At 42.1% G+C, this 27,588-nt stretch overlaps 1 protein-coding gene across 5 annotated transcripts in view; it reads left to right on the forward strand.

Moving 5' to 3' along the window:
* Positions 1 to 27,588, forward strand: part of MAP7 (microtubule associated protein 7) — a 176,100-nt gene that overhangs the window by 106,461 nt on the left and 42,051 nt on the right. For all 5 annotated transcript variants that reach the window (XM_047770115.1, XM_047770112.1, XM_047770113.1 and 2 more), the window contains exons 2-3: positions 4,529 to 4,630; positions 13,392 to 13,469. In XM_047770115.1, coding sequence (XP_047626071.1) covers positions 4,529 to 4,630; positions 13,392 to 13,469 — 180 coding nt within the window. The remainder of the gene's footprint in view (positions 1 to 4,528; positions 4,631 to 13,391; positions 13,470 to 27,588) is intronic.

The following is a 27,588-nucleotide window of genomic DNA, read 5'->3' on the forward strand; positions in this document are numbered from 1 at the left end:
GTGAGTGACGGGCTGAGGATTCACAGCTCACAAGCGGCAGAGCCAGGTCAGCTGACTCCAAAGCACACACCGCCCCCTGCACAACCGCAGACACAGAGCTCCACACTGTAGAGTGCCGTTAAGTGTGGGAGGCCCAGGACCTCCAAGAAGAGTGTAAAAGTTGAGAGGAGGGCTGAATATTTGCCAAACACCTTCTATGTGCCAACCTGTATCATGGATTTACATACACCTTTTCGGCTAATCCTCCCGGTGACCCTGTGAGTTTGGCAATTTCGCCCCCATGTTATCTATGCAGAGACATCAAGAAGCTTTCAGAAGGTCACTCAGCTAGTAAGTAGGACTCACAGTTTAACCCCAGTCTGTCTGAATCTGTCTTCCCTCCTGCCATGATAGTGTTAACCAGAGGTTTTTTGGAGAAATGAGGACCCTTACAGGCATGGAAGGAAATGATTGCTATAAAAGCAAATATATGGCCTGAAAACTTTAGACAAAGGTTCAATCTAATGGTTAAAAATTAACAGCACATGATCTTGGGCTAAACCACCTGACCACTTTTAGAATTACCTTTATTTTACTAAACTTAACCCATTAGTTTTATATGAACAGAATGAATTTTAAGATGGGTTTTAAATTTGTCTTGTTATGAATAGGACTCAGAAGGTCTGCTGTGGTAGAAATGAATTCCTGAGATCCAGATAATAAAGCAGGGCAGACAGATGTTCAGCTCGAGTGGATTTAATAAAAGTTCAAAATACAGATCAACTGGCATGCAAGTAACCAGACCTCCAGCTTAATTGAAATTTATTTTTTACATTTGCGTTTTAAAACAAAGCAAATTACAGTGGGGAAAAAAAAGGAACGCTTTTATCACAGATTCATCAGGGATTATTGGGAAAAGTCACTTGCACTGAACATGTGTTTTTAATCTCCTCCACCGTCTGCTGTAGCGTAATATTCAGCTAGGATTGATGTCTGTTTTCTGGACCTGGGGGCACGGCAGATAGTCACTGGAGACAGATTAAATTACGTCAAACATAACAAGGCAAGAAAGAAATGAATAGACTTGAAATATATTCTAGAACAAGTGGTCCTAATTATCTTTCAGTTAACTAAAAAGAGAAGACCCCTTAAACAGCTTACTAATCAAGGCTTTACATGCTGTGTGCTGGGGGTGACTATATAATAAAAAAAAGTGTATAAAGTATTGCAAATCTGTGTGATACTTTCTGGTTACCTTTCATAAGTATTAACTTCTTTATGAGCAGTTTTAGGAAGACTTCCTTGCAGGATACATGGATGGTTGTTCTATCCATAGTAAGCACCAGCGGTTCCACTTGTCAATTTTGGGTCTTTAAGGGCTGCCTCTAAAGTTGTGAGCAATAGGCCAATACGAACTAGTGTGAACTTTACCCGCCACGTGGTAATAACTGGCAACTTGTTTGTGGCAAGTGAGATGAGAGCATGTGTTAGAGCAGTCAGTGTTTATGTTTGACCCTGTTATTTAAAGCCAACAAACTGTTTGAAACTGGGCAATTAAAAATAGTGATAAGATCCTTTCTAGTATTTAGTCTCTGGTTTTCTGTGCTAGCTAATACTACATGTAATTGAGAGAGAGCTATACAAATTGGTATATTCTTCATTCAGAGGACAAAGATAAATCAGAGTTCCCATCGTGGCTCAGTGGTTAATGAATCAGACTAAGAACCATGAGGTTGCAAGTTCGATCCCTGGTCCTTGTTCAGTGGGTTAAGGATCTGGCATTGCCATGAGCTGTGGTGTAGGTTGCAGACGTGGCTCAGATCCCGTGTTGCTCTGGCGAGGGTCAGCAGCTACAGCTCTGATTAGACCCCTAGCCTGGGAACCTCCATATGCCACAGGTGTGGCCCTAGAAAAATACAAAAAAAAAAAAAAAAGGACAAAGATAAATCTAGGAAACTTAGTGACTTTTTTTTTTAGGACATCTTATGTACCATTTTTAAATTTAGCGTTCCTGAAGCATAATTACTATCACACCTTTTAGGCTGGAAAACCTTGAACAAATGAGTCTTACTTTCTAGTTATTATCTGTTTCCCTCAGCCTGTTAGAGGATATAATATGTGCTATGTCGGGGGATAAGAGCTCCTCTGAGCGGGGAGTGGTGGGGATGAAATTTTCAGTAGGTTGAGAGGACTCTAATGTCACATTTGAGCAGAGAGCCAGTGGAAGTGAAGGGGAGACCTGTGTTGACATCTGGGAGAACATTTCAGGTACAGGCCAAGCTCTGAGGTGGACTAAGTAAGATCTGAGCAGAGTAATTAAGAGGGAAAGGGGTACAAGGTAAAGGCCTAACCATATAGTACCTTGCATGCCATGGACAGACCATGAATGTTACCCTTTTAAATTTCTTAATCTTTTAGTCCTGGTACTACTACTACAATTTACAGGGCAATATACCTGATGTAATACAAAGAAAAAGCTACAACAGATGAAAGACCTCAGGAGTGCACATCTAATTGACACTACATTCTGTTCATCAATAGCTGCACTTTTTGCAAACTGTGGCTTTGACTGCCTTGAACAAGAGGGATTTCCTGTTTAAACTGCATAACTTTTCTAACTATAGATCATTGTTCCTTCCGTGGCAGATTTTTACAGTTCCTCCAATGCATTTAGGATGACTGATGGAAAGTCAGCTTTTTCCCGACAACACCTGACGCTCTCTCCTGCTGAGAACTGGAGCCCTTTTCTGCTGAGTTTTTAGAACCTTTTGCTACTATATCCACCACTTCCACCACCAGATCCATAACCACCACTATAGGGACTGCCCGAGGTTATTGAATTTTACTGAGTGGGATGGCAGCTGTTAGAGAACTTGGAGCTGAGGGAGTTCCCATCGTGGTGCAGCGGAAACTAATCCGACTAGGAACCATGAGGTTGCGGGTTTGATCCCTGGCCTCGCTCAGTGGGGTGAGGATCTAGTGTTGCCATGAGCTGTGGTGTAGGTCACAGACGCGGCTCTGATCCCACATGGCTGTGGCGTAGGCCGGCAGCTACAGCTCCGATTCAACCCCTATCCTGGGGACCTCCATGTGCCGTGGGTGTGGCCCTTAAAAGATAAAAAGACAAAAAAAAAAAAACTTGGAGCAGGGAATGGGGAATGACATGACTTATGATTTAATGGGATCACTCTGGCTGCTGAGATGAGATTTGCCTGAAGAGGATCAGTGGTTGAATCAGGTAGATTGGTTAAGAGGAGTTCCCACTGTGGTGCCATGGGTTAAGAATAGGACTGCAGCAGCTCACGTCACTGAAGAAGTGCGGGTTCAGTCACCAGCCTGGTGCAGTGGGCTAAAGGATTTGGCGTTGCTGCAGCATAGATTGCAGCTGTAGCTTGGATTCAATCCCTGGTCCTGGAACTTCCACATGCTATGGGTGAGGCCATTTAAAAAAAAAAAAAAAAAAAGATACTGCAGCCACACAGGGAAAAGACGACCAGAAAGGCAGTGGTAGAGAGGATGTTTCATAAGGTAGAGCTGGAACAACTAACGAGTGGATCAGATTTTGGGAGGAGAGAGGTCGAAAATGACTCCGAGGCTCTGGGTGTCTTCTGCTTGAGACTGGAATTACCTGAGACTGTGGGTGGAACAGGTTTTAAGGAAAAGGATAGGAGGCCGGGGCAATCAGGGTTTGGTTTTTTACATGATATCTGAGAAGTAGCAAGTATGCTCTAAATAATCTTTTGAAAATAACATATGAAGTGATACATGGAGTTCCTGTCATGGCACAGCGGTTCGATCCCTGGCCTCGCTCAGTGGGTTGCTGTGAGCTGTGGTGTAGGTTGCAGACACAGCTCGGATCTGATGTGGCTGTGGTGTAGGTCAGCAGCCATAGCTCTGATTTGACCCCTAGCCTGGAAACCTCCATATGCTGTGGGTGTGGCCCTAAAAAAAAACAAAAAACAAACAAAAAAACCAAAAACAACCACTTACCTGGTCCTGGAGAACCCTATACTTTTTTTTTTTTTTTTTTAGAACCAGAGAATTGACTGATGTTTCTGCCCTTCATTCCTTTCCTAGAATACATTTCACTTAGTCTCTTGAATAGTCTTTGTTATTGAATATTTGCTAAAGGCTTTTCCAAAATCCTAGTAGATTATATCCCCTCATTTCCTTTCAGTGACCTTCTGCATTATATTCTTGGAATTTTTTGGTTCCTAATGTAGAATTTTCTAAGAACAAAGATCAGAGACTCTTAAGTTCCAACCATACTTCCTCATGGTTGCTTTATGTATGAACTGACAGCTGAGAACTGCTGGCCTGTTCATGGACCCTGAAGACACCACTGCTGTAGGACTGGTCACGAGCTGAGGCCATTGCTTCTGGGGTCTCCTTCCCACTGAATAGTATGCTCCTTAAGGGCAGGGATTGAACTTAATATTGGTGTTTCCTGAATCTTGCCTAATACTTGATACAAGGGCTAACAATGAATGTTGACTGAATAAATTTTAAGAAACTAAGTATGTCTTTTCTCTTTGTCTCATTTGTATAGCGCCTGATGGCAACAAAGTGCAAGATAAGAAAATCGCTCCCTCCAACCGGTCCTCCTCTGCTATTTCAGGACAAAATAGCAACCACTCAGGAAATAAACCAGGTACTATGCATTGCCTTTGCTCTGGAAAAAGGAAGGTTATCCCAGAGGTCTTAGGCCTGCTGGAATTTCAGAGAGCTTGGTTTCAGCCCTGCCACCAAAACACACACTCCGTCTGACTCATGTGATTTAAAGTCAGAGAACCTCTTACATCTTGATTTTCTCTCTTTAAAATGGTGATTCAAAGTTCTGCCCTACTTTCCTCTCAGAATCATTTTGACAGTCAATGAGGTGGTGTATGTGGATGTGCTGTTTACTATCAAGCAGTGTATAAGAGGTAATTTTTCCATTCTGTCTGAAATGACAGATATGACACCATTTTTTGTACTCGTATGCCCAGCATTATTGCCTATCTCTTTTGTGACCTTTTCAAAAACCTCTTTAAGAAATCATTACACACAGCAAAGCTGGTATAAAATTATGTGTTTGTTCTCCTTCCCTGCAAGGATTGTACACCTACACAGTAATTTCATTTAATAGCCTGTGATTCATGGTCTGTTCCACTCAGTGATACAAAGAAGCCAACACTCTGTAAACACAGTACAAACAGTTGAATAGACAATGCAGCTCCTTCCAGGTACCCAATAGCCATTGCGTGGTCCTTGGAAGAGACCAACATACAATATGATGATGAGCAGTCAAATGAGAGTAAAGGCAAATTGAACATCCCATGAGGTTTCCTGGACAATTAGGGATTAAGATGGTGGAATAGAAGGACTGGAGCTCAACTTCTCTCCTAAAAACAAAAAAATTTACAACTAAATGCTGAACAGTCTTCAACCAAATGGACCAGAAACTTTCAAAAAGATATCCTACCCCAGAAAACAAAGAGGAGGCCACATCAAGAGGTAGGAGGGACAAGTACACAGTATAAGCAACCCCATACCTCCCGGGTGGGAAGCCCCACAGACTGGAAAGTAACTGGTTCACAGAGACTCACCTACAGGAGTGAGAGTTTTGAGCCCCACATCCAACTCCCATGTGTGGGGATCTGGCTCTGGAAGAAAGAGCCCCTGGAGCATCTGGCATTGAAGGCCAGTGGGGCTTGTAAGCAGGAGCTCCACAAGACTGGGGGAAACAGAGACCCCATTCTTAAAAGGGACACACAGACTTTCACATGCACTGGGTCCCAGGGCAAAAGCAAAGTCTCCATAGGAATCTGGGTTGGACCTGACTGCAGTTCTTAGAGGACCTCCTGGAAAACAGGGGTGAATGTGGCTTGTTGTGGGGGAAGGACATTGGAAGCAAAGCTCTGGGGAATATTCATCAGCATGCCTTTCTCTGGAGGAGGCCATTTGGGCAAAATCTGGCCCCACCCATCAGTGCTGAGAAGTCCCAGGCCAAACAACAATCCAGGTGGGATCACAGCCCCACCCATCAGGAAACAGGCTGCCTAAAGTGCTCCCAGGCATACAGCTGCCTCTAATCTCACCCAGAGACAAAGCCCCACCCACCAGAGGGATAGGAATCAGCTCCACCTACCAGTGGGCAGGCATCAGTCCCTCCCATCAGGAAGCCTACAGCAGCCCCCATACCAACTTCAGCCACAAGGGGAGCAGACACCAGAAGTAAGAGAGGCTACAACTCTATTATCTGTAAAAAGGTCACCACACCAAAAACCTATAAAAATGAAAAGACAGAGAACTATAAGATGAGGGAGGAAGAAAAAACCCCAGAAAAACAGCTAAGTGATCAGGAGATTCTCAGCCTCCAGGAAAAAGACTTTAGACTGTTGATGCTGCAGATGATGCAAGACATTGGAAATAAACTGCAGGCAAAGATGGATAACTTCCAGGAAACACTGACCAAAAACATACAAGATATAAAACTTAAGAAGAGATGCAAAATACAATAACTGAAATAAAAAATTCAGTAGAAGCTGCCAACAGCAGAATACAGGAGGCAGAAGAACAAATAAGCGAGGTGGAAGACAGATTAGTGGAAACTACGGATGCAGAACAGAAAAGAGAAAAAAGATTGAAAACAAATGAAGAAAGTCTCAGAGAGCTCTGGGACAAAGTTAAACGCACAAACATCCATATAATGGGGTGCCAGAAGGAGAAAAGAGAGAGAAGGGGACAGAAGAAATATTCCAAGAGTTAATAGCCGAAAACTTCCCTCACATGGGAAAGGAACCAGTCACTCAAATCCAGGTAGTGCAACAAGTACCATATAAAATAAACCCAAGGAGGAATACACTGAGACACATACTAATCAAACTGACCAAAATTAAAGACGAAGAGAAAATATTGAAAGCAGCTAGGGAAGAGAAATAACATACAAGAGAACCCCAATAAGGTTATTGGCAGATTTTTTAGCAGAAGCTCTGCAGGCCAGAAGGGAGTGGCATGATATATTAAACGTGATGAAAGGAAAAAACCTCCAACCAAGATTACTTTACCCAGCAAGGCTCTCATTCAGATTTGAAGAAGAAATCAAAAGCTTCACAGACAAGCAAAAGCTAAGAGAATTCAGCAACGTGAAACCAGCTTTACAACAAATACTAAAGGAACTTCTCTAGGCAGAAAAGAAAAGGCCGCAACAGGAAACAAAAATACCACCAATGACCAGTAAAGGTATATTACAGTAAAGTTACAAAATCATCCATGCACAATTATGCCACCAAAATCAGAAATCCTGAGAAGAGGTGGGTACAAACGCAAGACACTGGAGATGAACTTGCAATTAAGAGACCAACAACTTTTGTTTTTGTTTTTTTTTGTTTTTTTTGCCTTTTGCCTTTTTTAGGGCCGCTCCTACGGCATGTGGAGGTTCCCAGGCTAGGGGTCTAATTGGAGCTGTAGCCGCCAGTCTACGCCAGAGCCACAGCATCGCAGGATCCACGGGATCCGAGCCGCGTCTGCAAGCTACACCACAGCTCGCGGCAACGCCGGATCCTTAACCCACTGAGCAAGGCCAGGGATCGAACCCGCAACCTCATGGTTCCTAGTCAGATTCATTAACCACTGTGCCACGACAAGAACTCCAAGAGACCAACAACCTAAAACAATCTCATATATATATACATATATATATATATATACACACACACACCCTTATATCAAAACTTCAGAATAACTGCAAACCAAAAATCTACGATTGGTATACAAGTAAGAAAAATCAACTCAAATACAACACTAAAGATAGCCATGAGGTTTCTTGGAAGTCTACTTCATGCTGCATCCAAGGCCAAAGTCACTCGAGAACAGTGAATCAAAGATAAATAAATAAAGAGGGTAGTGAATCAGTGAGAATAAAGATGGAAATAACTGTATCCAACCTCATAGAAAACATTCCCTATTTCACCTAGTTTTGTGGGGCTTTTTTTTTCCCCCCATGCAGTAAAAGTCTCAAACAGAACATATAAATCCAGCTTGCCATTTAGAAGATGAATAACAAGTACTATTGCTAGTATTGCGTGAGTAACCATTAGTGACAAGTGATGTGTTGTTTCAGCTGAGTTTTAATTTGCAGCCTGAAATTTTCCCATTTAGTTTGCATTTTCACTCATTTATCTATCTGTCCACCCAAAGCCTGACACCATCTAAATGTTTATTGAGTGGTTGTCCTATACCCGAGACTGTAAGAAATACTTTATGAGCAAATCAACAAGCTCCCTGTCCTCACCAAGCTTATTCTCATGGACTTTTGTCCCTTATACTCCACCGAGAATCCTTGTAGAAGTAGAAGCTCTTTAGCATGAAAATCCCATTTCTTTTACCATGAGAACTGAACAGAGTTAAATGGTTTGGAGTCTTTTTCCCATCAACCATCACTTCTAATTCCTGCCATTCTTTACTGTGCACTATATACTGTTATATCCCAATAACTTATTTATTCATCTGGTGTTAGCACTGTATAGGTTCTAGGGAAGTATTGTTAAGAGACATAATTCCTTCCCGCTAGCTGACAGTATGGTGGAGTAAATCAGTGTATGAATAGATCATTCTAACCCAGCATTTCCAGTGTGAGAAGCGAGGTGCACGTGCGTAGAAAGCACAGAGGCTGGACAATTTTCTCCACTCCAATTGGCCATCTCTTTATAGAGCCATTTGATTTGTGTTGCCAGAGTCAAGTTCAACAAGGAGATAGTTCATTTCAGGTTGTGTCCTTTAAGTATTCTTGTGTCTGCCTTATTATATACACACATAAGCAAAGGTAAATAACAGACTCGTATTTTTTAAACCACCATGTCATTTTCCCGAGTATCTCTGAAAAGAGTATATTAAGAGGCTCCATGTTGGAGTTAGTGGCTTAAGTAAAACCTTTTGATTTTATGGGAGACGAGTCATGGAAATGTCTGTCTAAAGCAGTTTGTTGATTTTCATACTCTAGCATGGAAAAAGCAAAGTACTTGCTGTATTTGGGATATTTTGAGTATTACCCTAACCAGATATGAGTTTCCCGACTGACTGAAAAAGGGCCCTTTTTAACCGGGTAAATTTTTTGTTTCCTTCCCTCCCTCCTTTACTTTCTGATACCTGTGCTCTAAAACATCTCAGGTTTAGAAAGCAGCTATTCACATTCACATTGGTAACATTTTAGGTTTAAAACATGGAATGGAAAGCCCTCGCGGTGCTCGTCAGTATGGGCACACCCTGTCTGGTGTCATCCAGGAGGAACAGGTACTCTTAGCTCTGAATCGGAGAATCTAGTCCAAGAGAGACACTTTGTAAAGTTACAGATATGTTACTCACTTGTCAAAGGAGTGTGAGATGGTTCCTAAGAATTCCATTGGCTGCCTCAGCATGATTAAGTTTGACCTCATTGGAAGAGAAAATTGCCATTTTTTATAAGGTACAGTGTATGTACCTAACAGAAAAAGAAACACACATTTATTAGAAATCCCTCTTGGAGTTCCTGCTGTGGCACAGTGGGTTAAGAATCCAACTGCAGCGGCTCGGGTTGCTGCAGAGGCATGGGTTCAATCTCTAGCCCAGCGCAAGTTGTTAAGGATCCAGAATTGCTGCTCACAACTACGGGTGCGGCCACCAAACAAACACAAAACAAAACAAAACAAGACCCTTTTAATTCCTATCCCTCTGCCATCCCCCAACACAAGTCTTTAATTTAAAAAAAGCCACTGGAATTTCCGCCGTGGCGCAGTGGTTAATGAATCCGACTAGGAACCATGAGGTTGAGGGTTCGATCCCTGGCCTTGCTCAGAGGGTTAAGGATCCGGCATTGCTGTGAGCTGTGGTGTAGGTCACAGACTCGGATCCCATGTGGCCGTGGCTGTGACGTAGGCCAGTGGCTACAGCTCTAATTAGGGGTCTACCTAGCCTGGGACCCTCCATATGCTGCGGGAAGCGGCCCTAGAAAAAGGCAAAAAGACCCCCCCCCCCAAAAAAAGCCGCTAAAACTGCATTCTACTTTATTATAAGTAAATTTCTCTCACAGAGGAAAGCAAGATGTGCAGTCTTCCAGCCTTTCTCTGATTGCTCTCTAATGCCATTCCGAGGACTCTGTAGGTGCCAAGCTGTGAAAAGAGGGGACAGGACTGAGTTGAAGATGTGATTTTAAGCCCTAGCCCTGACACCCAACTGCGCCACCTTCCTTAGTCACATATGTTTATTTCCCTCGGTTTTTCTCATTTGGAAAACAGGCGTAATGACTCTTGAATGACTAGGTGCTTGGCCAACTCATAGGATTATTGTGAAGAAGAAAGTGATAAGGTACACGAAAGTGCCAGGCCCTAAGAGAAGTAATTTATTGTATAAACAGTAATTATTCAGCTGGAAGTCAAGGTCTAGTGAGTTCTTAAAAAACCTTTGTCCACGCGAGGTGCTTTTCTCGCTCTTCGAGGGTCCCTCTTTAGTTCCGGTTTTTGTGGGACAGTCCAGGTTTACACATGTCGCCACAGACAGGATGTTACCAGCTGGCTCTCTTGCTCTTAGCAGTGCCCTGATTGGCTGGTTCTCCTGCCCGTCAGTCATCCCCAGTGGGAGGCTGGATGAGGTGCGCAGCTATAGAGTCACCTCCACCAAAACCCTATTTCTCTTAAAAGTTTGCCTTCTGAGAATATGTAACTTAATTCTCTTCTAACAATGTTTGATCTACTGGGAAACAATGTGAAATGTTCATGATGTCAAAATATTTTCTATACCTTCATTTTATTCCTGGGAAAAGTGATGTGAGAGTAGAATTGAGAGACAAAGAATTGTAGAAAATCCACTATATACTTGGAACGATTCAATTGTATTTTTTCCTTTCTGAAAGACCTCTTTAAAACTAATTTTTTTTCTTTCTATGGCTGCCCCTGAAGCATTTGGAAGTTCCCAGGGTCAGATCAGAGCTGCAGCTGCTGGCCTACGCCACAGCAGTGCAGGATCTGAGCTGCATCTGTGACCTCCACTGCAGCTTGCAGCAATGCCAGATCCTTAACCCACTGAATGAGGCCAGGGATCAAACCCACATCCTCAGGGAGACTATGTCAGGTTCTTAATTGCTGAGCCACAGTGGGAACTCCTAAAGATAATTTTTATCAGTATCCCTTTTCTGGTGTCAGAAGAAAACCTTTTGAGACCAGAGAACATAATTTTCTATGTAAAAAAGATTTGAGGAGTTCTCTTGTGGTGCACTGGGTCAACGACCTGGCATTGTGTATATCACATACATATATGTGTGTGTGTGTGTGTGTGTGAGAAATCTCATGAATGATTAGTAAATCTGGGAAATAATTATCATAATGAGTATGAGTTAGTGAGGGGTTCTTATTGCCAATTAAAAAAAAATACCTTAAAGCAAAGGAAAAGCATAAGGTATCATCGCCTGGTCCTGCCCATGATGCACATGGCCAGGTTGATGCAGCTCCTTATGGGCTTTACGCAGCTTTTATTTCCCTTAAATGTACCAATTCTACAACATGTAATAGGCATTTGGGATGCAAGGCCTTTAAATTTGTTGATGAAACACTATCCTGTTGTCTCAAGTATTATTCCAGTCAGTTTCTATTTTAAATATGAGATCTTCAAATTGTGGCATCAATTTAGTAGCAAAGAAAAGCAACCCGATTGATATCTTCGGCACCATTATTATTTTGCTTTTCATTTTATAGAGTAACAGGCAGAGTGCAGCCCTCTGCTGGGGATCCCGAAGCGGTGTCTCACTCAGTGCATAACCCAGAGTCCTTCCTCCAACCCCAGGCCCATCACTAATCTCACTCTGAGCCCATCACTAATCTCACTCTGCTCCAGTGGCTCAGATCTTCCTAGTATTCTCTCAAACACCTCAGCTACTCACCAGTTCAGGACCTCTTCTGCACTTGCTTTTCATCTCTTGGAATATTTGCACAGTAGCTCCCTGACTTCTGTCAGGTTTTTAACACATGAAAGCTACCCTCACAGTTAGACTTCCCTCCTTGGCACCTGTCCAAACTGTCACACCTCCCCTTCCCGCCATTTCACAATCCCTTTTGTTGTCTCCTTAGCATTTATTACAATCTAACATCGTATCTATTTTTCCTTTTTTCATTCTCTGTATTTTATGTATTTATCATGTCTGTCATATTTTCCATAAGCAAACCCCACTTGGGCATAGATTTCTGTGTGTTTTGTTAACCGCTCTCTTTTCAGCACGTAAAAAACCCCGCCTGGTGCCCAGCAGATGTTTTCAGTGTGTTCAGTCGATGAATGAATTTCCTGAGATTTACCAAGTGTTAGTGGTAGGCACGGCACCAACTGTTACAAGCATTATTTTATTTAATCCTTGCAATGATGTAAGATAAGCGCTATTTTATCCTCGTAGGTAAGACGTAAAAACCCAGGAAACCTGCATCACAGCTTGAGACTAAGTGGGCAAGGAACCCAGCCACGTGTACATAGTGAGCCAGTGACGGACAGGAAGTGATCTCACGCCTAACTCCAGAGCTGGGCTCTTCACTTCTAGCTGGCACCTCAGCATAAATTCACTTGGGAGTCGATCTGCTGTTAAGGAAAAGATTGTTTAAAGCATAAAAGCAAGTTCAGTAGTTTAGGGTCACAAAACGTCATATATACTTTTCAATGAAAATAAAGGAAAGGCTATAGTTGATGTTTTTTACATAAATTGGTGGTGGGGCTGTCTGCCTTTTTTCTTTTTGTGCACTTGAGATATAAGTGACGTAGAACATCAATTAAACAGTGTATTTAAGGTGCATAGCGTAATAATTTATGTTGTGAAATGTTTACCACAGTACTTTTAGTTAACATCCATCATCTTATATAGATACCAAAAGGAAAAAGAGAAAATAGGTTTTTCCCTTGTGATGAGAGAGAACTCTGGGATCTCACCTCTTATAAAATTTTTTTTTTTTTTGTCTTTTTAGGGCTGTAGCCACCGCGTGTGGAGGTTCCCAGGCTAGAGATGGAATCAGAGCTGTAGCTATCGGCCTACACCACAGCCACAGCAACACCAGATTCGAGCCACGTCTCCAATCTACCCCACAGCTCACGGCAACGCCGGATCCTTAATCCGCTGAGCAAGGCCAGGGATCGAACCTGCATCCTCAGGGATGCTAGTCAAATTCGTTTCCACTGAGCCTTGACGGGAACTCCCGAAACTATTTTTAAATAGAAGAAAATACTTGAAAATTCTCAGGAAATTTTTAATAAAGCCTATCACTGTAAATATAAACATGTGTACTAATTGTAGTTACTGTATATACTTAAGACATGGTAATATTTCATTCGTCAGATTTATTGGACAAAAAGATATTTATCAGAGTGTATCATTTCTTAGTCTGCTTCTCTTCTCATTTTTTTTTTTTTTTAAATCTCTTTTTTAGACCCTCCACCCGTGCTGCGAGTTGATGACCGACAGCGGCTGGCCCGGGAGCGGCGTGAGGAGCGGGAGAAGCAGCTAGGTAACCCCAGCCCTCATTGGACCTTTCAGGGACCCCGTTATTGAAATGTTACCTGTTTTTTTTCCCCCTCTAGGATAATGGACACTTAGCATTGAGCAAATGGACGTCACGCTAATAACCATGCTCTCTAGCAGGCTGTTAGGAGTTTTGCAGATGGGTTAGGAAACAATTTAGTATGTTATTGAGATACACATAGAACTAAATTTTAGGCAAGAATAAAGTCTGGCCCAGGATTAGGGTCATTTTCATTTCTTGCACAATCATGGCAGTTTAATGTGGCAGTGGTGGGAGTGTGTGTATGTGTATGACACAATGGCTCACCTTACCTTTCACAGCTTAAAAAATACCAGGGGAAGAGGCAGATGGTTCTTTTATGTCAGCAGTTATGAGACTGTGCACTGTTAGGGCACTCACTGCTTTCCGTGGTAAAATAATGCTGCTGTTGAATTTATAGACAGATGCTGCCAGTATGCTGCCAGGAAAAACACAAGACCTAGTGCTGAGGTGTCTGATTTTTCTTTTGTTACCTAAGGCTCTTGCAGAAGGCTAGCCACTGCAGTATTTGTCCCTTAATCGCCTAGAGAGCCGGGTCACGGGACTAGCCTGCCAGGAGGCCAAGATTCAAGCACTCAGCAGTCCTTGTCTTCTAGAACACTGAGCAAGGATGTGGGTGCCAGCTCCTCCCTGACTTTGACGTCCATTTATGCAAAGTTGCTAAAACAGGATACTCTCTTTATGTGCCTTGCAAAGATGAACTGTCTGGTCGGCATGTCTCAGTGTTTGCAGAGCATCTGCGTATTTTAAAACCAGGGCTGATTTAGGTTGTCACAGTCTTTCCGGTGGATGACCCAAAACTTTTCTAAAGTTCACTTGCATTTTGTAAGAGTTCATGTTTTAGTTGGAGCACCCAGCCCCATATTTCCACCTCTGATTATTTGTATTGAAGAACCCAAATTTGTGAAATTCCCTGGAAGCTGGTTTTCAAAAGTCTGTTGACTATTTACATTCTTGAAACACAGGCCTCTTTCTCTCCCTTGCCATCACAGTCACATGAGGTCATTTCTTTGGCTGCCAAGGTTTTTTTCAACACAAATTTCAATGACTTGTTGGAAGTAAACAGTAAGTTTTTCTATGCTTAGAGGTTGTACCCAGGCTTGAAGTTCCTGCCTCTGGCAGGTCTCCCTCGGGCTGGCAGGTTTCTGGAGAGCAGGGCTGCCTGTGGCCGTGAGGGCTCCCTCTTTCCTTGCAATGCTGTGCGGTCTGGAGATCTTCCTTCTGTGAACTGTGCCCACTGCTCCCCAGTCAAGGTCGGTGTGACAAGTGGATTGAACTGAGAGAAAAAGGAGAGCTCCTGAAGCAGGAAGAGGCTCCAGATGAGCAGTGGGAAGCAGCAGGCTGCTGTTCTGAGGTGGCTGGTATTTACACTGCGGTTTTGGGTCCAAACAAGGATTAGCACTTGTGTCCACTCCCCTCTCCACCCCATCCCTGTCGGGTCAGGTTTCACACTATTAAATGCATTCCTAGTGTTGCAACGTGGATTCACATCCGCCTGAGTGAAAGTAGCTCCGCAAGGTCAGGAGACCACTCTTTTATGATTTAAATCACCTCATGAATCACCTTTTATACTTTAACTCATACCTTTCCATTTGAGTTTCTTTGTCTTTCAAATCCAAGAAACATTGGGGAGGTTTTTTTGGTGGAAAGTATGAACGTGCTGGTCACACAAAAATGATCTCCCATCTTATAAAGTTTATGTAGGTCTCAGCCTGCAAATTCTCCCTAGCTTCCTGTGTTGAATAGTTGGATTTTTTTCCTTAATATGTAGCCCTTTATTTTAATTCATATTGATGATGTAGCACATGGCTCTTTAATTTAGGTACTTCAAAACTCTACTTGCTGTTACTGTGTTTAAAAGAAGAACAAAGTTTGAGACCCAGCCCTCCAGGGGTAGTCTGGTGGGAGGAAAGGATTCAGATAAAACACACTGCAGTTCTAACAGAGGGTGATATGGAAGGGGTGTGCCTGTGGGGCACTGAGCACCCAAAGAAGAACCTGACCCAGCCTGGGGGGGTGTGGGTGTCAGGTGTCACCTGAGCTTCCAGCTAGAGGACAAAGACAGTCATCCGGGAAGCTAGAAGAGGTAGGGACTGTAGAGCAGTGAGGCAAGGACAGGTGGGAAAAGGTCATTTGGTAACGTGATAGGCTCATCAGAATATTCTGTGAATCAAAGTAATGTTCAGATTATGGTATCAGCCTGTTGTCACAGCTTTGCTCTTGTTGTTGAAAGTCATCCTGTTTATGAAATCCATTTTATTTACATTTTATTTTACTTGTTTTATTTTTTCTGCATTAATTGCATTTTCTTTTAAAATTTTAAACCACTATCATTTTGCTTATTTCCACTTAAGCTGTCATATTAGAAACTAATCTTCATAAATATACAAACATACATGCAGATGCACACATACATTTATAAAATAGTCATCTAAAATCTAAGCGTCTGATTTAAGCTGTGCCCTAGAATATATAGGGTCATTTCTATAAATTTTAGTTCTAAAAATCAAAGGGCACCTGATAAACTACTCATAGCTTTGCAGAAGCTATGATGACAGCGGAATAGTTTAAATAAATAAATAAAGGGCAGGGGAGACGGGCTTTCACTTAATAGCAGATCTTTGGGGTGTGCTTTGTGAAAACACAAAAGCAGTTGATAATATCAACTATTACCAAGCTTTCAAATTTTAAAGCTTTCCAAGTAAAAAAAAAAAGAACCTTCCAGAAATTCCAACAAAGCAATGTTTAAAGTGATTGGCCAGTGAGGTTGATTATTCACATTGGGATGTAAGTTGAAATTAGTATTGAAATCATTAAAGGTTTTTTTTTTGTTTTTTTTTCCCCAATCTACATTCTTAAAAAACAAGGTAAAGAGAATAAAGGTCTTTGTTTTTGGTGGCATGTCTTGTTTGTATTGTTTTGCAAACGGGGAGGATCTATTAATAACTTTCTGTGGGTTAAATCTCTGAGTCATGCTATAATGCTTAAGGTGGGATTATGTTCTGTGGCCTGCTCTTTCTACATTATCCTGCAGTTTATCACATAAAATCAGGCATAATTCTTTAAGTATGGGACTATTCTGTTCATTTCCTTGAGCATATGTACTGTAAAAGCTTTATTTTTCCGCCTTAAAAGCTTTCCACATGAAGAAATCTCCTCAACCACTCTATTTCATCCAATTCTATTCAGGTCAGGCCATTCCTTCAACTTTCTTTCTCATGACTTCCACATGTTTGTTTTTTTTTCCTGTCATCCATTTTCTAAGCTTTAATTTTATTATTCCTGAGGTGGGTGAGGAGAATTGTTATCTGTTCTCACGGTTTCTCCTTTTTGATAATATGGGTTTCACATTTCCAACTTACTCATAAGGCAGTAGATGCTTTCCTGCTATCTAAAGCTCAGCTTCTGTGCAATTTAAACTGTCCATCCACTTTCATTCCAGAAAACTCATCTGAGTAATTTCTAGGCCCCAATTTCACTAATTTTTCTGCCCACCAGCCCCCCCCCCCAAACTATCTCTCAGTTATCTTTGATACTTTCTGCTGCTGCGAGAGGCACTGGCATCTTTGTGACCACCAGTCTTAACTGTTGGTTGCAGAATAAAACATTCTCTCTTCCTTGGTGGCCCAGTGTGGTAGTCTCCGCCCTGCCCTATTGAGCTACTTACAGGTACCAGGGGTCAGTCTGGACTCAGCCTAGTCCTCTCGCTGGGGCTTCAGCTCCTTCTAGCCTGGTATGTAGGTGGAAGTTGCTGCACTCTCTATCCCTAAGGCCATTTAGTTGCAAGACCAGCAGACCTCTATCTTCAACATGAGTCCCAGATCCATGTCTTCAAATTTGCTGCCTCTGCTCTCATCCTAGTCCAGACCTTACTTAGTACATTGAGATCTTAGTTGCCCAAAACTATCTCACAGCTGTACTTCATTCCTTCACCTCTATCACAGTTAGTACCAGTCCTTCGTTTTGAAGCCTTCCTGGTTTTCATGATCTTTCCCCTTTGGAAACGCTCGCATTTTCGCATTTTCTTACTCCGTATCTTGCATAAGTATCTCATTTTAGCTCACAGTCTAGTGCTGTTGTATACACTGCTGAACTTTTTCGTTTCTTCTTCTTTTTTTTTTTTTTTTTTGTCTTTTTCCCTTTTCTAGGGCTGCTCCCCTGGCATATGGAGATTCCCAGGCTAGGAGCCTAATCCAAGCTGTAGCCGCCGGCCTACACCACAGCCACAGCAACGCGGGATCCGAGCTGCATCTGCAACCTACACCACAGCTCATGGCAACACCGGATCCTTAACCCACTGAGCAAGGCCGGGGATCGAACCTGCAACCTCATGGTTTCTAGTCAGAGTCATTAACCACTGAGCCACGACGGGAACGCCAAAACTTTTTCTATTTGCATTTTATAGAACCTTTTGGTTGTGTGTATTTTAAGCTTTTAAAGAGTATAGCCATGGTATTCTAATTTCTTTTTTTTTTTTGTCTTTTTGCTATTTCTTGGGCCACTCCCGCGGCATATGGAGGGTCCCAGGCTAGGGGTCGAATCAGAGCTGTAGCCGCCGGCCTATGCCAGAGCCACAGCAATGTGGGATCCGAGCCACATCTGCAACCTACACCACAGCTCATGGCAACGCCAGATCGTTAACCCACTGAGCAAGAGCAGGGACCGAACCCGCAACCTCATGGTTCCTAGTCGGATTCGTTAACCACTGCGCCACGACGGGAACTCCTCTAATTTCTTTTTATTCCAGTACCTGGCGCAACACTACATATAAAATAGACACGTAATAAATATTTTCTGATTTTCCTGATTTTACTCAGGCATTTAACTAAATATCAATATTATTCATTAATAATAATACTGTTTATTGAACACTAACTGTGGACCAAGCATATTCTAAATACTTAACTATGTATTATCACATTTAAGAGCAAGTTATACACAATGGTTGTACTTTTTGTTGTATAGGCCTGCCATGAGTTGTTGATGTAAGTTATTTTATGTAATGTCATTTATTTTAAAAATATATTGTGGGAGTTCCCGTTGTGGTTCAGCAGTAAAGAACTTGACTAGTATCCAGGAGGACATGGGTTCAGTCCCTGGCCTTGCTCAATGGTGTTGCCATGGGCTATGGTGTAGGTCGCAGACATGGCTTGGATCCCACGTTGCTATGGCTGTGGCATAGGCTGGCAGCTATGGCTCCGATTCGACCCCTAGCCTGCAACTTCCATTTGCTGCCAGTGCAGCCTTAAAAAGATTAAAAAATATATATGTATACATTGTGACAATCTAGCATGAGAAAGGAACTGTGAGAATCTTAAAGAATGGGATAGTTAATAGACCCCTTTTTCTTCCTGCCATGTGGGCTGTTGAAGCATATTTTTAATGTGTACAGGATCACCAAGATCCATGTTTCCACTTCTGGACAGACGGTGATGCTGTTAAATAGAGATCAGTCCCTGTGCCTTAGATTCGGGTGGTGGGTTTTCCCAAGTTTCAGAGCTGGGCGTATTTCCAGCTCTCAGGGACAGGAAGAGTCGTTTTCCTTCCTCATACGAGCAAAGTGCATGGGTGCTGTGCACACTCTCCACTTGACATAGAACAAGAAGGTGAATGTAACGCATGGGAGCCGATTCTGACATCTGTTTGAGAAACTTCTGTGGCATTGATCATTTGCTAGCCTTGGAGTCCATTCAGAGTAATTCAGTCTGTAAGAACTTGGACTAGCTCCTGGTTACAAATTTCTCTTCAAAAACATCTACAAGGATCAGTGCATGTAGAGTTTATGCCACAGTACAAATTCTTGACTCCAGATAGTTTCACATAATACTGACCACCACCCTTTTTTTATTTTAGCTATTTCATGCTATTTTGATTCACATATTCATTCAGCTAATATTTAATGTATGGTTACTATTGAGCCAGGAACTCTGAGGCTCTTGAGGTGAAAAAGACCAGTTTTCTAACTTGGAATTAACACTGCCATGCGCTCCACCTGGAACCTTTCTCCTGAGAGATTCATATGGCTCATTCCCTGTCTCCCTTCAGGTATTGGGTAAGGCCATCTCTTCAGTGAGGCTCTAAGTTAATCAAATTTATAGCTCTCCACAACTAGCATTCTGTTTTTCTCCATATCACTGTCAACGTCTGCTCAAATACGTATTTTGCTTGTTGTTGATCTGCTTTCACTGAAAGATAAGCTTAATGAAAGAAAGGACTTAGGTCATCTTTTAATTTCGATAGCCTGGTACCTAGAACAGTGCACGGCACATAGTGTCTAACAAAGGTTGGTTGTATGGTAAACGAATACATACATTTAAATAAATTTAACGTCTGTGCATTTCAGTGTAAGTAGAGATGAATGCAGTAGGTATACTGCAAATTACTTAGACATTACCATATTACCAGGTGACACCTGCCTTTCACTGTTAAAAGTAGGCCAGGCAAATAAGTCTGAAATTCTTATTAAGCATTTTCTCAGTTAGATGAACAAAGATACAAAGGTAATCTATAGAATAGCTGTGCCCTAAAATAGCTTGTTCTTCATATATGCTAGGAAACTAATAGTCCTATAATAGGTTGAAAAATTCAAGGTGATCTAATGACTGTTTAGCAAACAAATAATCTTCTGTGTTTAAGAAGATATAAGGTTCTCTTTTTGAGGGTAAATTGGCATGAATGGAGTCACGTTCTCAGCAGGGAGCTTTCTGAGAGTCTATTAAATCATGAAAGATTATTAAAGAATTGTATGATAGACTCCTATGGCTCCTAAAGAAAAATTAAACTTAACAAATCACTCATTCAGCTCCTTCATGTTGGGTTTTGTAGTAAATTCAAAGCTATATAGGAGTTCTGTCATAATATCAGTATTAGAAACAATGAGAAAATATAAAAAAGATTTTGACCTTCAATTAAATTATATTTGCATTATTTCGCAGATAATTTCAAAGGCAACTTCATTGCCTTTCCAGCCATAGCTTTTCTGCTTTGCTTCCCTCTTCACCCATCCAATCTCAGTGCATTGTCAATTCAGGGACAGCAGTCTTAAAAAGAGTGTGGCAAGAAATAAATCATCATTTCAGTCTGGTTTTGAATGTTCATCTCCAAAGTGTTAAAAGGAAGTTAAAATTAATTAGCAAACAACTAACGATGCCATACCCCTGATTAGAATCATAAATAAGTGAAATTGTCCCTGGTTTTACACTTCGTGTTATTATTTTTGACAGAAACATAGGGCAATAATTGGTTCTGACGAGACTATTGACAGAAAAAATACTTTGGAAAAGCAGTCTTTCTAATCCACATTTCTACTGGATAAAACTGGCACAGATCTGTGGTCAACCATGGCATCTGGTCTCCTAATGTTGTCACCTACTGAATATAGCGCACAAAAGCTCCCAAGGCTGTCAGGCAGTTTAAGAACAGCTGAGGGATCTGAGTACACGATAGCAGGAGTGATACGGACTTCAGCACATACCAAAGCAGCAGTATCATGAGTCAGGCTCGGGACTGGGAAGAAGAAATGCTCATTGCAGGATGGATTAGGTAACCCAGAGGCTGAAGCCTTAACAAGTGAATCGTTGTGACTAAGCTGCCATCATTTATTTATCCCAAGATTACTTTGTCTATAACGCTGACAATTCAAAGATCTTAAAGCCAGAAAAGGAAGGGGTCTTGAAAAACAGATGATGACTGAGGCCAAGAGTGACATTAGAAGATCAGGATTGTCACATTGGGTGACCATCTTGTCCCCATCTAGAGAAGGAACTTTAGTCACAGGGAGTGCAGGGGTGGGTGTTCCAAATCCCGCCTTTTAGCACAATGGTTCGTTGTTTTCTTCCAGAGTCAGACTCAGTTCTTCCAGAGTTTGGATTCAAGTTCTGTCACAGATTTAGTGTGAAAGATTAGGCAGGTTTCTTCACTTACTATGAATGAGTTTAATAGCAGTGCCTGCTTTGCCAGGTGGCTGGGAAGTTAATGCCTGTAAATTGCTTGGTATCAGGGCAGAGAGCTAAGGACATCTCACGCGATGACGGTGGTGCTGAGGGTGGCAGGTCATGTGACTCCGGAGACTGACTTAGATGCCTGGGATTGGAGAAGTCTAGTTTCTGAGCTACACAGGAGGAGGCAAAGAGGGAGGGGTGTTTGTGCCTCTTGGTCTGGTCGCGCGGGGCTTAGTAAGGCAGCCAGAGGAGAGGATGGTGTTCACTGAGGAGTGAAAGCGGACCCGGGGTGAGGCAGTAACAAAAAGATTGCAAGGACAACCTTTGCTTTGTGCGCTTTAGCAGAACTCCCTTTACTTGAGCTGAGGCCAGGCAGTCCTCAAAGGCAAGGTCTGAAGGTAAGAAGTCCTGGCACAGTATTGCCAGGGTCTGGCACTTTCACAGGTGCATACCACTGTCCTAGTACCTCAGACCCATTAGCCTACCATCGTATCTAGGGCCAGAGGCAGAGTAGGAGGGCCCCTTGGGCAGGAGATGCTGTGAGTATCCTGCAAGGTCACCCTTATTACCAGGCCATTCTCTGCAACATTCACATGAGAGGAGAGTGGAAAAACAATTTAAATGACTAGTTGAGAAGGCTTTGAATTCACACTGGGATTCAGTGTAAAGCACTTTGCATAGAAGCAGTCCTTTAACTCTTTAGCCTGTTTATTCATCAAACTTACTTTACCCATCAGCTAACCCAGACATTGTTTTCCATGGGGAAGAACTCAGAAACATGTAAGAGCCAGAGTAGTTAGGCTCTGAAGTACGAGAGCTATGGAATTGTCCTTGCCACTAGAGGAGGCTCTTCAGAGGAAGGGGTGTTTGACCTAGGACTTGAAAGAAAGTTGATGTTTGCCAGGTGGGAAGAGGTATTTTGGGCAGGGGGTAGTGTGTAACAATGCACCTGATGCTATGGCAGTCTAAGGAGTTGAACAGGGGAACTAACAGGTTTCCAAGAAGCATTATGACATCGGGTTTGTTTTGGGAGGAGGGTGTCTCTGAGAATATTATGCAGGATGGATATGAAGGGAGAGAGACTGTAAGAATGGAATGAGGGCTTAAACACAGTAGTATCAAAAGGACTAGAGAGAAGACACTGAATTGGAGGGATTCTGATGTAAAATGATAGGGCCAGTTGTGAGAGTTTTGAGTTAGGTTGGAGCATCCGTGAGGGAGAAATTAAGCATGATGACCCTGAGGAGTCTGAACCTGTAAACCATCAGGAGGTCGTGTATCTGATATCAGGACATAGAAGGTTCTGGTTTAAGGTAGGGATGAATATGCAGATATGAGTAAAGTTGTGTGATGGATCTGACCAGGAAATTCAAGTGGACATTTTACACATGCAGCTGTGAATATGGAAGAAATATTGTATAGTAACTGCAAGTACCAGCTTTGGAATCAGAGCTGAATTAATAGTTCATCTTTTCATTCCCATTTCTTGATTATTAAATGAATTAGTATTTCCTACTCTTAATTTTTCATTCCACAACCCCCCTTCCCAGAGATGATGAGCCAGGTTAAGCCATTAGTTTCCTTTTAAAAAATTAATATTTGGCATAAAAAATAATGTTTTCATAGCAACATGAAAATGAATTTGAATTAGAAGTAATCACAGTAATTATTGAGATAAAGCATAAAGATTAAAATTTTAGCACTCAAAATCAAAGCAAAAGGAAATCTAATTACAACCCCACGTATGTCTTCCAAGGTAAAAACAACTGAGTCATGGGAGTTAATTGAAAAAGATCTCAGAGAGTATTTTGTACACGCTCTAATTTAGAAGTCAGAGGGGCTAGCTGATTTTTTCAGGGTCACACAGAATTAATGGCAGAATCAAGACCAGAAAAGCAGATGTTATCAATTGTCATTTTCTGACTCTTACTGGCTATTGTGGTAGCCAGTGTGACCAATAACCTATTCATATCTTTCCACATCTTAGTATGAAACTAAGACAACAGCTGTGTGTGTTTCAGAGGTTACACGGTGACGTCGCTCTATTTTCTGAGTGTTTTTCTTTCCCTCACCTGGGGGTGAAACATGTACTCCATCCATACCCAGGTCAGCTGGTTCAGAAGGACCAGGCTGGTCCTAGATTGTTGGATGTGACTGGGATGGGGAGTCAGCCCAGCCCATGAGTGCACCACCTGCATTCTCTGTCCTACCATCCCTTTAGCTGCCTTCTTTCTGTAGCAGTAAGACAGGAAATAGTATGTTGGCCATAAAGATTCACTATGACTGTGTATGTGTACTGAGACCCTACTGTGTACATGGCACTGTGCCAAGCACTTTATACGTTACTATGATCCCACCTGGCAACCTTTGGAAAATGGTGCCCCAGCAGTTTGAGGAAATGAGACCCTAGAAGTCACTCCTTGCTTGGTGGCACATAACTGGGGAGTGGCAGCAGTAGAGGTGACCTCAGATTCCTCTGAAGCCAGGGCTTCTGCTCTATGCAGTACAGTACTCTTTCATATCCAACTCCTTTTCATACAAGAGTCAGTGTGTTTCTAAATAGAGTCCAAATTGATAGTGGATTTCCCCTTGTGCGGCACTGACATACTGTTAGAGTGTCACCAAAGTGTAATCCTGGTGGCAGCAGCTCAGGGATGGGACGGACTTGTTTATGTCCTGTATTTCAGGGGGCACCATGGGTTTTCCTTTCATTTTTATATGGTGATCTCAGAGTCCAGGAGAAAATAACTTCACAAGAGTAAATTTTAAATAACATTCATCACAGTCCCTTTTGAGGACATGTTATTCTTTTAGACAGCTGCCTCAATGAAATTAGTGATTGTTAATGATTTGAATACTGAATGAGTTGTTATGTTAGTCTGTTCAGGCTGCCATAACAGCCTACCATAGATTGAGTGGCTTAAAGAATAGACATTTATTTTCTTGCAGTTCTAGAAAGTCCACGATCAAGGCTCTGGTGGGCTTCAGTTTCTGATGAGAGCTCTCTTCCTGGCTTGCACATGAATGCTTTGTTCTCATGTGGTCTTTCCTCTGAGCGTGAAAAGAAAGTGAGCTCTCTGGTTTTGCTTTTTATATGGACAGTAGTCCATATAAAATTAACCTCATTTAATTGTGATCACCTCCTGAGGACCCCGTCTCCAAATACAGCCACGTTGGGCATTAGGGCTGCAACATATGAAATGGGGTGGGAGATACAATTGAGTCCATAGCAATTGCTGATTTTTGTTTTCTTGTGTTCAAAAGCCTCATTTGTTATTAAGGAAATATAAAATTTTGATATTATCTATCATCCACAGGGATTCTTTTTTTTTTTTTTGTCTTTTTAGGGCTGCACCCACAGGCTAGGGGTCCAATCAGAGCTGTAGCCGATGGTCTATGCCGGAGACACAGCGACACCAGATCCGAGACACATTTGTGACCTACACCACAGCTCACAGCAGTGCCAGATTCTTAACCCACTGAGTGAGGCCGGGAATCGAACCTGTGTCCTCATGGATACTAGTCAGATTCGTTTCCACTGAGCCACAATGGGAACTCCCTCCACAGGGAATTTTTTTTTTTTTCTTTTTTGGTCTTTTCTAGGGCCATACCCGTGGCATATGGAGGTTCCCAGGCTAGGGGTCTAATAGGAGCTGTAGCCGCCAGCCTACGCCAGAGCCACAGCAACACAGAATCCAAGCCGTGTCTGTGACCTACACCACAGCTCACGGCAACGCTGGATCCTTAACCCACTGAGCGAGGCCAGGGATTGAACCCGCAACCTTATGGTTCCTAGTCGGATTCGTTAATCACTGAGCCATGACAGGAACTCCCACAGGGAATATTTTAAATAACTAAACCTCTTAGAATAAATTAACCTTCAATTCTTATTAAAATATTAAACTATTTTATGTGTTATCGTTCAGTTTAAAATAGCGCATGATCTCTACTTGGTAATTAAAAATCCTAGTGCTCACTGGCATACTCTGCAATAATAGGAAAGTACTGTTTGCTGTTTCACCATTGTTTGCTTATTCTTTGTACGCCTGTTTACAGACAGTTGTTTAAGAAGGCAGTGCAATAGGATCTCCACTTCCTGGTGGAAAATAGAAGTGGAACTCAAGACTTTGATAAATAATCCTCCTTTAAAAGATTGTTTTAGGATAAAACTAATGACTGTTGTAATAATGTTTAGCCCTGTTGTTTGTTTTTTTCGTTGTTGTTTTGGTTTGGTTTTTTTTTTTTTTGGCTTTTGTCTTTTGAGGACTGCACCCGAGGCATATGGAGGTTCCCAGGCTAGGGGTCTAATAGGAGCTGTTGCTGCCGGCCTATGCCACAGCCACAGCTACGTGGGATCCGAGCTGTGGCTGCAACCTACACCATAGCTCACGGCAACGCCGGATCCTTAACCCACTGAGCAAGGCCAGGGATCGAACCTGCAACGTTGTGGTTCCTAGTAGAATTCGTTTCCACTGTGCCATGACAGGAACTCCAGTCCTGTTGTGATTGATAGCACAGCCTTAAGAACTACCTTTAATTTTCTGAATTGGAATTATATGGTGAAGATGACAGTAATGGCAGTAATGGCTGTTATTTACTGAATGGTTATTAAGTGCAGAGAACTATTCTGTGTTAGGTATAATTATTCTTTTAATCCTCACAGTAAATCTATGAGAAGGTCCTACATTTAGCCACAATTTACCCTGACAGAAGTGAGGCAATAAGGAGGTTAAGTGATTTGCCTAAGACCACACAGTTACGGGTGAGTGAGTCAAGAAGTAGTTCTCCGTGGATCAGAAAGTAATTATTAAGACTCTTGGTTATAGACAAATTGGGAAGCTCACTATAGTGAGTACAAAAAAAAAAGGCAGGGCTGGGGCGGAGGGAGACCTTTGCTACATAGAAATCAATGTAAGAAACGCTAAAGTTTGTGGCAGATGTCCTAAGAGCAGCCGTGAGCCCTGAAAGAGACGACATTTCTGGAGAAGACTTTAAGGGCAGTGCTCTTGCAAATGGCATTCGAAGATCACTTGGGACCTGAATCACCTGGGAGGTTTAAAATGCTGATTACTGGGGCCCATCCTAGAAGCAGTAACAATGAGGGTCAGAGCCCAGCATTCTGTGTTTTTATGAGGTTATTGCCTTAAAGGATGGATCCGTTTGGATGACAAAAGGATGGCAGCTTTCCCAAAGAGGCAACTCCAGGAGCAAAGAGACTGGGGAAGCATGGTTTGTTTGGGGGTGAGGAGAAAGGTCCGCAGGGAGAATGAAGAGGTTGGTGAGAGCAGTGCAGAATAAATAAAGCTATTTAGGCTAAGTTCAGGTAGGACTTGAGAAATGAGGGGAGTTTCAGTTTCATGTGGAAATAAGCACAAATACTCAAGCCTGATGAAAAATATTATTTAAGGAAAATTAATCTGCACATTGATAAACTCTTATTTTGCAACTTTTGCCTTACCAGGTTTTTTTTAATATTTCTTAATATTTTATAAACATCTTATTTTTGTCTTTTTGTTTTCTGCGTCTCTTGCAAGAAAGGAATATGTTCTAGTTATAATGTCCTCAAAGAATCTGAAGTTCTCCTTAAGACAGGGTAGAGAAGTCAGAGACTGTAGTACTAGAGCTAAGAGTGAAGAAACAGAGGCCCATCCTACCTGTCTCTGGGTTTCAGGGTTCAGATCTGTTTCTTTTCTCTGCCTCTGACCCTCATATTTCGTTGGTCCAAGTATAAAGTACTGTGTCCTCCACAGAGGACAGTACGGCACTGTCTTCAAGATTTTAGATCTATATTCCCTTTGAGCAGTTCTGCTTCTGGATGGATATGCTCCTGGGTCTATACAGAGGTTTGTAATTGTACAGTGATATCAAGGTCTGAATTGATAAAATACTGAAAACAATAATCACTAATTACCTGGTTATATAAAATAAGCTATGTAGAGACTGGAATACTATATAGTCATTTTAAAAGACTGTTAGATTCATGTTTTACCTGGTGCTATGGAAAGATGTCTAAGATGTATTTTCAGTGGAAAAAGCAAGATGCAGAGCGGCAGGTGTACTATTGTGCTACATACAGTATGTGTGCTGTGCATTTATAAAGAGGTGGAAGTGGAGTGTAAGAGGGT

This window comes from Phacochoerus africanus, chromosome 2 (assembly GCF_016906955.1).
Source record: "Phacochoerus africanus isolate WHEZ1 chromosome 2, ROS_Pafr_v1, whole genome shotgun sequence".
Classification (NCBI taxonomy): domain Eukaryota; kingdom Metazoa; phylum Chordata; class Mammalia; order Artiodactyla; family Suidae; genus Phacochoerus; species Phacochoerus africanus.